This window comes from Salvelinus alpinus, chromosome 1, assembly GCF_045679555.1.
Source record: "Salvelinus alpinus chromosome 1, SLU_Salpinus.1, whole genome shotgun sequence".
Taxonomy (NCBI): Eukaryota; Metazoa; Chordata; class Actinopteri; order Salmoniformes; family Salmonidae; genus Salvelinus; species Salvelinus alpinus.
In genome coordinates, this window is record NC_092086.1 from 30,858,911 (window position 1) to 30,872,171 (window position 13,261).

A 13,261-nucleotide genomic window follows, 5' to 3' on the forward strand; every position below is an offset into this window, starting at 1 on the left:
GCTCCGAAGGCAGCAGCAACAGAAAACCTGTGCGTTGTTCGCCTCCTCTGAGCGCTACAACAATTTCCTCACTCTCTATAGTCAGCCGGGGAGCTTCTCTGCCAGTCTTCTCTCTGAAACAGAAGTATTGATCTAATCAAACTCAGATCCACCGCAAACTTCAAAGGCATACATGCAGTAGAAGTCTTTTCAGAACCTTTACAGACTTTCAGAGAGAGAGAGAGAGAGAGAGAGAGAGAGAGAGAGAGAGAGGAATGATGCGGCAGATTTACATAAATACTCATTCGATTTTATTTGGCGTGCTGACCGACATATCTTCCTTAGCCAATGTTGGTGTTGAAAGTGATCATTAACATAACACGGTTTAGCATAAACTCATAAAACAGCCGACAGAGTGAGTGATGTTTCTTGACGAGCTTGAGTTCATCATCTCGCTCCACTTCATTAACTGCATAGGAAAATTATAAATGCAAGACCGCGGAAATACCAAGTAGCCTAGATGGAATACAATAAAAGTGCAAAAGAGCGACATTTGTACACAACAGCATACCGAAGATCGATATTAGTGAGCCTGTGTTCTCGTGAACACCTCAACAATTAGCTGGCCATCAAGCCCAATCTGACCCTGAACACGCCGCAACACATGTCCAGTACTCCACCGACCAACAGACACCCTCAACGAGGCGTACACGCCACTTTCCGCTCACTATTTTCTTATCATGAGCGTCACAAAACAGCGAAACGGTCCAAATTGAATAGACTACACAACCCTAAACATATTCAAGAGACAGACTAACGTTACTAAACTAGGCTACAGGACATGCTTTGAAAACGTGATGGAACGCGTTGATATAGAACTGAACTTGCCTTTTGAAGTAGGCTAACCAAGCTACAAAATGATAGTTCTCTGATTTCTGTTCAACCAACATCATGAACCACAAATTGATAAAAACATTTTTAAAGGCCTCCGAGAAACAAGCTATGTTCCACGAGAAACAGGCTATAGACATGGAAGCAGAGCCGACTACCTATGGCTGCTAAACGCTACATTGTAGCCTCTGATCAGAAGCTGCAACAATATCACCTTTCGAATTTGTAACAATTGCTTTGCGGCGAAAGCGAATAAATCGCCTGAATCCAGCCACCGAAATAAAACAGCCGAATCGAGATCCTCATTAGCCTACATCGCCGTTTATATTCTGCACCAGAAATAATATAAAATGTGCAACTACCTAATTCCATAACGCTCTTGTATCTTTAGTGGGTAAAATAGGCTACATTGCTTCATCCAACCACACAGAAAAGTATTCAGATCTCATGGGGGGAGGAATTCCAAATACTTATATCGTGATGAATAGTCCTCTAAAAAGCGTATCAAAGTTTAGATAAAGTGCCCAAATACTTATCACAAAGAAAAATAATCGCACAACACACCAAATGATAGTTGTTTGAGTTCTGTATCCAGCAAACTAAGTTAATTGCATACAGCCACATTACTTCAAAGAAAGTCAACAGAACATCAAAGGAACTCCAATGGGGCCAGCGCGAGGAACACACTTGTAACTTACCATCGATCCACGAGTTCGGTCTTCCAAAAGTATCCGTTTTTTTATCCACAGAAAAATAATCCACAATAGTCGATTCCACGACAGACCCCTTTACAGTCCGATTTGTTTCGTGTTAGTTGCAGAAAGAAAAATGTAGTTTTCCAGGGGGAAAAAAATACTGCTTAGTTTCCCCCTTTTCTTTGCAAATGTTTCAGGCTGCCATGCCATACCGTAGGTCTCTCCTGTAGGCTATTCCAATACGTTCTGGGCTCAGGGTAAAACAGCGCACTTCAAAGTAAGGAACCGACAGCCTAGTCCCGGAAGCTACATAGAAAACAATACTCCCCCTTTCCCTTTCAAAAAGAACACAGCGCATTCAAATTCACCGACACATATTCATCCTTTATCTTTTCATGTTTTCAGAGGCTGGGGAATTGATGGCCGAGTGAAAAAAACGAAAAACATCCTAATAATTTTTACTGGCGATTTTACAGATCACAAAGTTACAACAAAGTTTCTAGGACCTTATCAAAGACAAGAAATCTTGAGCCAACTCCCTGAGGCTTTGGAACGTCAGAAGTAACAGATCTGCCGCCCCAATAGCATTATCCCTGCAATCCCTCTGTTGCTACATAAACTTTAAAGACACAGGCCTCTTTTCTTTTAAAGACTCGAATAGTTTCCTGATTAACCCATTTCTATCTTTGGGATGCGCAAAAGACAACGTTGTGTTGGCTATCTAATCTGGTATACAATTTCCCCAGGGTAATTCTAAAATGCCAAATGATCAAATAAAAACGACAATCCATAGATGCCATGTGGAGTTGAAATGCATGTATGATATACATCTCAGCAGCACATTTTCCACAGCTCCTTCAAGTGGCCAGGTTGGGTAAAGGTATGATATACACATGGGTTATTAAAGGTGCAATTTGCAATAGTTACTGCTATTCTATGTTCATTTCAATTAACAATATAATATAACCCATTGGTCATTGAAGATTATAAACTGGGTGGTTCGAGCCCTGAGTGCTGATTGGCTGACAGCTGTGGTATATCAGACCATATACCACAGGTAAGACAAAACATTTATTTTTACTGCGCTAATGTATTGTTGGTAACCAGTTCATAATAGCAATAAGGCACCTCGGGGGTTTCTGATCTATGGTCAATATACAGGCACTCCGCATTGCGTCGTGCTTAAGAACAGCCCTTAGCCGTGGTATATCTCCTCGGGCTTTATTGCTTAAATATCATTTCTTAATGTCTCATGAGCTTAGAACAACTGCCTTACCCAATCATAACTGAAAAATATGAGTGTTTTACACCATGGTTTACAGCTTGAAAATACGTCTGTTTAAAACGTTTATGTTGATCTCACACTAGAGAAATATTTTGTTCAATATAGGATTAATAGCTAGGCTATATCATATGGATAGAGTGGACTGCAGAGTACAACCACTATGTTTGATTTAGCATTCAGCCTCTCTTCTCCTTTTTATCAATCATCTCCTTTCTATTAATGTCCCATTTGCTCTACAACCCTGGCACACGAAGCTACCTTTTATATCAATGATATCAATGCCCGGCTTTATACACCACAAAAAGGGGGGAGGAGGAGGAGTATGTGATGGGATGGAGAGAAGGATCGTAGTAGACAACCCAGCCATTCTACCCATAATGCGCTCATTGACTGGCGCAAGCAGCTGTGGGGCCTGTTTTGTCTGTGGCAGACAGTGGTTTCAAGGACATCTGGATGTTACTTTATAAGACTGCCTTGTTTGTCCCCTCTGGGACTCCATACAGTGATTAGTAGAGCAACTAAGTACGCTGTAAACTAGTCTTTGAACAAAATGACTGACTAGGTCAGTGTTTATTGGGATATCCATGCAGCTCCTTCTCAAAGCCATTGGCTGTGCTGATGTTCTATCTATCCCTTCTCACTCATAGAACATTAACCCAACACCATAGCCCTTTGTTTACCATTGGTGGTGTAACGGTGGGGGGGTAACCTAACCTCTGACAGTAAACGCACAGAGATAAAACCCCATCCCCATGGAAATAGCCCCTATACCTCCTACCTCCTGCTGCTGCCAGGATCCAGATGGGCCCCCGTGTCCCACTCAGGGCCTTTGATATGGCAAGGCCCCCTTCGAGGACACCTCAGTCTCCACCTTCAGGCCCTACTGAGCCTGACCTCTATTCTGACCTGGAACAGAGCTGCCCTGGCCCTAGTGACCCCTATTCTGCCCTGGCCCTAGTGACCCCTATTCTGCCCTGGCCCTATAAAACGATACATAACAGGGAGGAGGAGCAGGGCAGGGTTAGCTACCCCTGATGTTTTGGTGCTTTTATGGCTGGGGGTATATTGTATCCTGAACAGCTCTGACCTGTCCTCCCCATGCTAGCTTCCGGCCATCTCAGCTGCTGTTGTAAACTCCACACTTAACAGAGAGAGAGAGAGTGTGTGTGTGAGCATGTGTGTGAGAATGTGTGTGTATGTGTATGTGAGATTGTGTGTGAGAGTGTATGTGTGAGCATGTGTGTGAGAATGTGTGTGTATGTGTATGTGAGATTGTGTGAGAGTGTGTGTGTGTGAGCATGTGTGTGAGAATGTGTGTGTATGTGAGATTGTTTGTGTGAGTGTGTGCGAGAGTGAACATCTGTGAGTATGAGTGTGTGAGAGTGTCTGAGTGTGGAAATTAGTGTGAAAGTGTGTCACTGTGTGTGTGTGTGCTAGTTGCCTTCTCCTTCTCCTCTACAGTGCTGTAGCCCTGTGATCAGTAACTGCTCTCAATTATCCTATTGTCTGCTGCTCCTTTTCAGCTCGGGGTTAAACTCTTAGCAGCTCCCTTTGAAGTCATCATCCATTTATCTCAAGCCAGACCCAAGAATTTGGGGGAGGACAATGGAAAATGAAACCAAGAGGGAGGCTTATGGCAATTATCAACGAGGTCCCGTGAGTACAAGTAAGTGTGAATGTCCGTTTGGAGAGAAGGTGGGGGAGTGGGGGTGGAGTGAGAGAGAGGCAGAGAATTGAATTGAGAGGACATGGGTTTACTGTTTCTAATTTGTTTGGTGTGTACACACCAGAGGCAACACAACTCCAAAGAGGAAATGGTGTCTCCCTCCTTTAAGGAGGTGACAACAAGGGGACAATGCCTTTAAAGGAGCCAGGGGCCAATGAGAGAAGATGGGGAACGAAAGAGAGGATGACATGGGGTGAGAGGAGATGGAAGGAACGGACAACAGCAACAGGGGGGCAGAGGAAGGGAAGAAGAGATGGAAGGATTGGACAACAGGGGGACAGAGGAGAGGAGGGGAAGAGGGGAAAAAGAGATGGAACGAAAGGAGGAGAAGGAGAAGTGCAGTTGTTAGCAGAATCAGATGGCATGCTGTGAGAGAGCCGGGAGAGCAGACAATTAAAGTGTGGAGTTAAGAGAGGCTTTGAAGTTGGACATGGTGCCTAATACCCTTAGAGTGAGCTAAAGAAGGGCAACAATTCACCAGCTTGTTATGGGGCTGTTTGGAAGGGAGGAGGAGGAGGGAAGAGGGTGTCTTGTTAAAAGGTTCAATTTGAGGAAAATAACTTTAATTTCAACCCCAAATAGCCTCTGAAGGATTGTGGTGGCACAGCGGCAGCTGTAGTGTGGGAGAACAGGAGTTCAACAGCAACCGGTGCATTCTGATGAGGAGTGACTGTGTGATAAATGTTGAGGCTGGGTAGAGGAGGGAGAGAGAGAGGGAAGAGATCATGAAAGAGAGGAGGATGAAGAGAATGAAAAGAGAGAATGAAATAGATATGGAGAGAGGGGGAGATGAAAGAAGAGAAGTAGGCCTCGAGAAAAAGAGAGAGGTTATTATTGAAGGTTATTTATTTGTCTTTTCCCCCCAGTTTTAATCCCATTTTGCGCATGGCTTTTAAGTCTACCAATGTATAGAAACAATGTGGGATGCACAGTCAAATCCCATTTGGCCATGAAGCTCTCCTCTCTAATAACTTTAATTTCCTCTTACTGCCTTTCTCTTTCTGACCGCCTTTCTGGGGTTGAGGGCTGATGGACACCTGTTTCAGAGAGGACGTCACTATCTGGCCATGCTGGTAAGGACAGAATGTAGGCCTACGGCACTTTCTGAGGTGTTCACTGCAATAAAGTGTGTGGTTGGTCACAGATAGACATCCATATCTGGCCTGCGAGAAAGGGCAGAAGTATGGAACGCTGTGACTACCAATCTGATTTTAACCACGAACCTTAACCCTAAGGATTTAAACCACGAACCTTAACCCTCACTCTAAGTATATCTCTATCTCTAAACAAACGTGCATTGGAATATGAACAAAGTCACCATTTTGTCCTTTCTAACATGATCATCTAGTGGCTACCTCTCAGATAGATCCACTTTCTGCTTCCTGTTTCTCCATTACCGTGGTCAGGAGCATCATCAGGATTATCCCCATGGTGATGGTGGACCATAGTCTGATGTGGACACACAACCTCAGGGGTTGACAGGGGACAGGCCACCAAGGCTTTAGTTTAAGGGCCTGAAGGTTGACAGGGGACAGGCCACCAAGGATTTAGTTTAACGGCCTGAAGGTTGAGAAGGGACAAGCCACCAAGGCTTTAGTTTAAGGGCCTGAAGGTTGACAGGGGACCAAGGCTTTAGTTTAACGGCCTGAAGGTTGAGAAGGGACAAGCCACCAAGGCTTTAGTTTAACGACCTGCAGGTTGAGAGGGGACAGGCCACCAAGGCTTTAGTTTAAAGGCCTGAAGGTTGACAGGGGACAGGCCACCAAGGCTTTAGTTTAAAGGCCTGAAGGTTGACAGGGGTCAAGCCACCAAGGCTTTAGTTTAAAGGCCTGAAGGTTGAGAGGGGACAGGCCACCAAGGCTTTAGTTTAAGGGCCTGAAGGTTGACAGGGGACAGGCCACCAAGGCTTTAGTTTAAAGGCCTGAAGGTTGACAGGGGACAAGCCACCAAGGCTTTAGTTTAAGGGCCTGAAGGTTGACAGGGGACAGGCCACTAAGGATTTAGTTTAAAGGCCTGAAGGTTGACAGGGGACAGGCCACCAAGATTTAGTTTAACGGCCTGAAGGCTGTGAGGGGACAGGCCACCAAGGCTTTAGTTTAACGACCTGAAGGCTGTGAGGGGACAGGCCACCAAGGCTTTAGTTTAAGGGCCTGAAGGTTGAGAGGGGACAGGCCACCAAGGCTTTAGTTTAAAGGCCTGAAGGTTGAGAGGGGACAAGCCACCAAGGCTTTAGTTTAACGGCCTGAAGGTTGAGAGGGGACAGGCCACCAAGGCTTTAGTTTAACGACCTGATGGTTGAGAGGGGACAAGCCACCAAGGCTTTAGTTTAAAGGCCTGAAGGTTGACAGGGGACAGGCCACCAAGGCTTTAGTTTAACGACCTGAAGGTTGAGAGGGGACAAGCCACCAAGGCTTTAGTTTAACGGCCTGAAGGTTGAGAGGGGACAGGCCACCAAGGCTTTAGTTTAACGACCTGAAGGTTGAGAGGGGACAGGCCACCAAGGCTTTAGTTTAACGGCCTGAAGGTTGAGAGGGGACAGGCCACCAAGGCTTTAGTTTAACGACCTGAAGGTTGACAGGGGTCAAGCCACCAAGGCTTTAGTTTAACGGCCTGAAGGTTGAGAGGGGACAGGCCACCAAGGCTTTAGTTTAACGGCCTGAAGGTTGAGAGGGGACAGGCCACCAAGGCTTTAGTTTAACGGCCTGAAGGTTGAGAGGGGACAGGCCACCAAGGCTTTAGTTTAACGACCTGAAGGTTGAGAGGGGACAAGCCACCAAGGCTTTAGTTTAACGGCCTGAAGGTTGAGAGGGGACAGGCCACCAAGGCTTTAGTTTAACGACCTGAAGGTTGAGAGGGGACAGGCCACCAAGGCTTTAGTTTAACGGCCTGAAGGTTGAGAGGGGACAGGCCACCAAGGCTTTAGTTTAACGGCCTGAAGGTTGAGAGGGGTCAAGCCACCAAGGCGTTAGTTTAAAGGCCTGACGGTTGAGAGGGTACAGGCCACCAAGGCTTTAGTTTAAGGGCCTGAAGGTTGACAGGGGACAGGCCACCAAGGATTTAGTTTAACGGCCTGAAGGTTGAGAAGGGACAAGCCACCAAGGCTTTAGTTTAAGGGCCTGAAGGTTGACAGGGGACCAAGGCTTTAGTTTAACGGCCTGAAGGTTGAGAGGGGACAGGCCACCAAGGCTTTAGTTTAACGGCCTGAAGACTGTGAGGGGACAGGCCACCAAGGCTTTAGTTTAACGGCCTGAAGGTTGAGAAGGGACAAGCCACCAAGGCTTTAGTTTAACGGCCGGAAGACTGTGAGGGGACAGGCCACCAAGGCTTTAGTTCAAGGGCCTGAAGGTTGAGAGGGGACAGGCCACGAAGGCTTTAGTTTAACGGCCTGAAGGCTGTGAGGGGACAGGCCACCAATGCTTTAGTTTAAAGTCTCATACTAGGCGTAGACTTTTATACCTATACGCTCATATTCAGTATCATTCTAGCTAATGTATTTCAAAACATTACTACACAAATGAATGACTTGTTTAAAATATGTACTAGCCATGCCTAGTCGTAGACTGCCTGGGCTGATAAAATGTGGTGATGGGGTGTGTCTATAAATATATGATAAGCGTTTTGAGATACATTTTAAGTTCATACCAAGTGTATTGCTGGAGGGTAAGACAATGGGTCAGACAGTGTTCTAGACAGAGAAAGGGAGGAGGGAGGAAGAGAGAGATACAGAGATCGGTACAGAGAGGGAGAAAGAGAGATACAGAGAAAAAGAAAAGAGCGAGAAAGAGAGAGACAGAGAGAAAGACAGATCTCTACAAGCGTATGTAACTGATAATCAGACATCTCAACCCAAGACTTGACTGGAACCAGACCTTTCTGTTCAGGTCTGGCTTGGGTGGAGTTGAGTTGAACAGGGTGGAGTAGAGAGGAAGTATACTAGCGCCCTGCACAGCGTTCTGTTCTGGGCCTCTCTTCACCTTATACTATCAGCACTGACAAAACTCCATCCTGCAATCACACAAATTCACTCAGATAGACACCACAACTAGCTGCTATCTATCCCAGTGTCTAACAGCCATCCCTGGCCTTGTGTGTGTGTGTGTGTGTGTGTGTGTGTGGGCCTCTCAAGTGGCTACCGTATCAGCATCACTGCAACTCAGGGACGACTCAGGAGTTGAGTGACGGCCTGGAAAAAACTAGCAACACTGTTTGCCGTCAACATCAGCGATCATCGCCATATCAACCTCTAGAACCTCTAGGAGTAGAGAAAAAACATGACGGGAAACACAGAATAAATAAATAGTGAGGAGATAAAGAGTGAGGAGACACTGCTGTGTGTGTGAGGAGATGCTGTAGTGATAAACAGGGTTATTTATGCAGGCAGTTTGTGTAGAGTGGAGCAGCCAAACACAGGTCTCCCGGGGACTAAGTCAGAAAACAACTCTATAAAAAGATCCACTGACTTTACTAGCGTGTTCACACACACACACACACACACACACACACACACACACACACACACACACACACACACACACACACACACACACACACACACACACACACACACACACAATCAGAGGTGTCAATACAGAAGAGAGCAGAGACAGTAGGCTTCCACACATCACCATGCATAACCCACAAACTATACTAGCAGGACAGCAAGACAACTCAACCTCAAATCACCTTGCAATTCCCTAAACAGTACCCCTATGACCTTTCTCCATCACAGAGACCATATCCCAAAACAAAAGTCACTCAAGACATTTGTGCTTCATGGATTTGGAACTAACAAATCCCCAGCACACACTTTCTTTGGGATTGCCTGGGTGTGCTTCGGTTCTGTGCCACCAGGCGGAGGGATACAGAACTCTGGGACAGTGGAACATCCGTCTCCCTTTTATGATATCACGGTGTCGGCACTCTGTCTCTGATGGGGAGATAACACAGAGAGGAGGGAGGAGAGGAGGAAGACCTTTGATCTATGCAGTTGGGTTGGCTGTGTGGAAGAAGTGACATAAAGGTACTCTCAGTTCTTTTATGTACAGACAGATATAAAGGAGTACATTCTTGGCATCTCAACAGTCTGAAGTGACTTGTTGGAACACAGAATGACATAAGATAATATGGTGGAATGTCTATCAGGAATTTGACACCTGTCTAGTCCATTCACATCAATGTAGATGAAAGTTACTTTAGACTATTGAGATGCATCCTAAATGTAAATGAGCGAATCTGGGGTCACTTCCTCCTCTGACCTTTAGCTCCAATGCTCCAGCCTGGGCCTCATGCAAAGCCTGAGTTCTTTTTCATTTAACCTTTATTTAACTAGGCGAGTCAGTTAAGTACAAATTCTTATTTACAATGACGGCCTACCCCGGCCAAACCCTAACCCGGACGACGCTGGGCCAATTGTGCGCCGCCCTATGGGGTTCCCAATCACGGGCGGTTGTGATACAGTCTGGAATCGAACCAGAGTCTGTAGTGATGAACACACACACACACCCTAAAGCTGAGCTCATTCAGACAACCTAAATACACACCTTCACATCCAAAACCATTGACTCCATTCTTCCCAAACACACCCCTAACCTCCAACCACCCATCAACACCAGCTTCTCTGCTAGCACATCTCATACAGAAGGGTCCCACATGTTCTCTTAGGACAGTGGTTCCCAACCTTTTGTTACTGTACACCAACTGAATTTGCTCTGCCCGGAGCACCCCTGAAGTACACTTCATGTGCATTTTACCAATAAGCCAAAGGTCGAATGAGTCTTCTCAAGTACACCCTGTGGATAGGCCAAGTACCCCCAGGGGTCCTAGTACTGTCTTAGGATGCAACTGTTGTGGAATGAGAGTCCTCCGTGCTCTCCTTCCACAAATAACATACTCTACAAAGGCTTGGTGCCCAAAGACAAAATTCCTGTTCCTGTCGGTGTGAAAGTCTCTCTCTGCCCAGGCAGCAGAATCAGCACATAAAATAAATACGGAGTGGTGTAGTGTTACGCTTGGAAACCGTAGAGCAGGTCACGGACAATGGGGATTTGAGGAAGTGCGCAACAGCACGCGTACAAGAAAAGCAATTCCAATGCTAATGGGGACGCAGGGCTTGTTTGAAATGAAATCTGCTGTTTTGGAACATCATAATAATGCCTCAAACCTAACCCGTCTTCTTCCAGGAAATGAGGATTCCCTTGAACCGGCCAGCATTGAAACCCATGCATTCCTCCTTGTCCAGCATAATATGATACGTAATAAGAGTGGTAAACTATACAGGCCTCTCCCTAAACACACACACGTTATCATCCTTACCAGCCTCGCTCTGCAGGCATCTGAGACTTGGCCTGGAATTCAATCAAACCCGCTATGCAGTAGGAATGTTTATGCTGTGTCTGTTCACAAAATATTGCGCTTGCACAGTCCTTATTCTTAGATCTTGAAGCATCGACTTGTGACGGGAGTTTGAAAAGTAGTAATAGTACTAGTTGTTTTCATGTTATTCAAAACCATTGTGTTATTTTATTTGATTAGGGGGGACTGCTTAAATACAGCAATGCCACAAATGGCTGCCATTTAATGGACAGGAATGTCTGAGGTCATCATGGGTTTCCAGTGGAGACAATGGTATAAGCCAGAGTCATGTCATGCTACTGTGGAATCAGAAACACTACTAAACTACTGTTCTGTTTGGCTGGATGTTCCACCATTACTACCAGAGGTCTCTATCTGCACCAACCACGAACCCCCAATACAACAGAACTACTGTTCAGAATAGAAAATGGCTGCCACGCTCCAATGGGAGCAATGAAGATTCAAGGTCTCTGGCAAGGTCTCTGGCATGCAAGCTGAGGTTATGTGTCAACTCAAAAAGAATACAATATTTTTATTACATATGGGATCAAACACTGTTAAGATGAGAAATTATGTGTTCATTGACAATCAAACAAATTAATATGATGAAAAAATGACTTTAATAAAACAATGCATTCGGTATGTACATTCGGTATAAAACTTGATTTTGAAGTATGGAATCACAAAAAACAACATACACTACATGACCAAAAGTATGTGGACACCTGCTCGTCGAACATCTCATTCCAAAATCATGGGAATTAATATGGAGTTATGGAGTTGGTCCTCCCTTTGCTGCTACAACAGCCTCCAGTCTTCTGGTAAGGCTTTCCACTCGATGTTGGAACATTGCTGTGGGGACTTGCTTCCATTCAGCCACAAGAGCATTAGTGAGGTCGGGCACTGATGTTGGGCGATTAGGTCTGGCTCGCAGTCAGTGTTCCAATTCATCCCAAAGGTGTTTGATGTGGTTGAGGTCAGGGCTCTGTGCAGGTCAGTCAAGTTCTTCCACACCGATGTCAACAAACCATTTCTGTATGGACCTCGCTTTGTGCACAGGGGCATTGTCATGCTGAAACAGGAAAGGGCCTTCCCCAAACTGTTGCCACAAAGTTGGAAGCCCAGAATCGTCTAGAATGTCATTGTATGCTGTAGCGTTAAGATTTCCCTTCACTGGAACTAAGGAGCCTGAACCATGAAAAACAGCCCCAGACCATTATTCCTCCTCCACCAAACTTTACAGTTGGCACTATGCATTGGGGCAGGTAGCGTTCTCCTGGCAACCGCCAAACCAAATTCGTCCATCGGACTGCAAGATGGTGACGCATGATTCATCACTGCAGAGAACGCGTTTCCACTGCTCCAGAGTCCAATGACGGCGAGCTTTACACCACTCCAGCCGACGCTTGGCATTGCGCATGGTGATCTTGTGTGTGGCTGCTCGACCATGGAAATTTCATGAAGCTCCCAACGAACATGCAACGCACTTCATCACTCGGCGGTCCCGTTGTGGGAGCTTGTGTGGCCGACCACTTTGTGGCTGAGCAGTTGTTGCACCTAGATCTTTCCACTTCACTATAACATCCCTTACAGTTGACCAGGGCAGCTCTAACAGGGCAGAGATCTGACAAACTGAATTGTTGAACGTCACTGAGCTCTTTAGTCAGGCCATTCTACTGTCAATGTCTCTCTATGGAGATTGCATGGATGGGTGCTAGAGTTGATACACCTGCCAGCAATGGGTGTGGCTGAAATAGCTGAATCCACTCATTTAAATGGGTGTCCACATACTTTTGTATATATAGTGTATGTATGGATAGTACGCACATTAAACATCCATAAAAAGTTATGCAAAATTATTGATTTCCAACGGGGAATGTGAAAAAAAATCTGACAGTGAATAAATATGTACAAATCCATAGTGGTTAAAAACAGTGTGGGTGTGGCCAACATAACTGGCACAACTGATTGGTGCACCCATGGCATGACAGATGTGTGATGCCTGGTAACTGTGGCGATGATTCTCACATCTGATAGACTGTTTTATTCTTCATGTCCGGATAATGGGCGTGGTCAAGGGAAGAACAGTCCATGGTTACCTAGATTGGGAGAGGAGAGGGGTTTAGGACAGGAGAGAAAAGAGAGGGTTGTTTAAGCACATGTCATGTTTCATCAACTTCACATCTCTCAACAGTCTATTTTATTAGCCAAAGAGGATAGAGAAGATTCAGTTTTGACTACCTGCCTGGGACTACAGATGGAAAATCTAGCACATTTACAGAAATATTGATTGATGTGCATTGTCCCTGTCAAATCAATGTAGTAAATGAAATG

The 13,261-nt window shown here is 45.5% G+C and overlaps 1 protein-coding gene across 4 annotated transcripts in view; it reads right to left on the reverse strand.

The window, feature by feature from the left end:
• Positions 1–4: 4 nt before the first annotated feature.
• The window catches only part of cep112 (centrosomal protein 112), a 223,418-nt gene continuing 210,161 nt past the window's right edge, over positions 5–13,261 (reverse strand). For 3 of the 4 annotated variants that reach the window (XM_071396422.1, XM_071396432.1, XM_071396409.1), the window contains one exon: positions 11,531–13,026. In XM_071396422.1, coding sequence (XP_071252523.1) covers positions 13,023–13,026 — 4 coding nt within the window. In that variant the 3' untranslated portion in view covers positions 11,531–13,022. Of the gene's footprint in view, positions 114–11,530; positions 13,027–13,261 lie in introns of those variants that run through there. The other variant, XR_011674562.1, reaches the window with a different exon arrangement.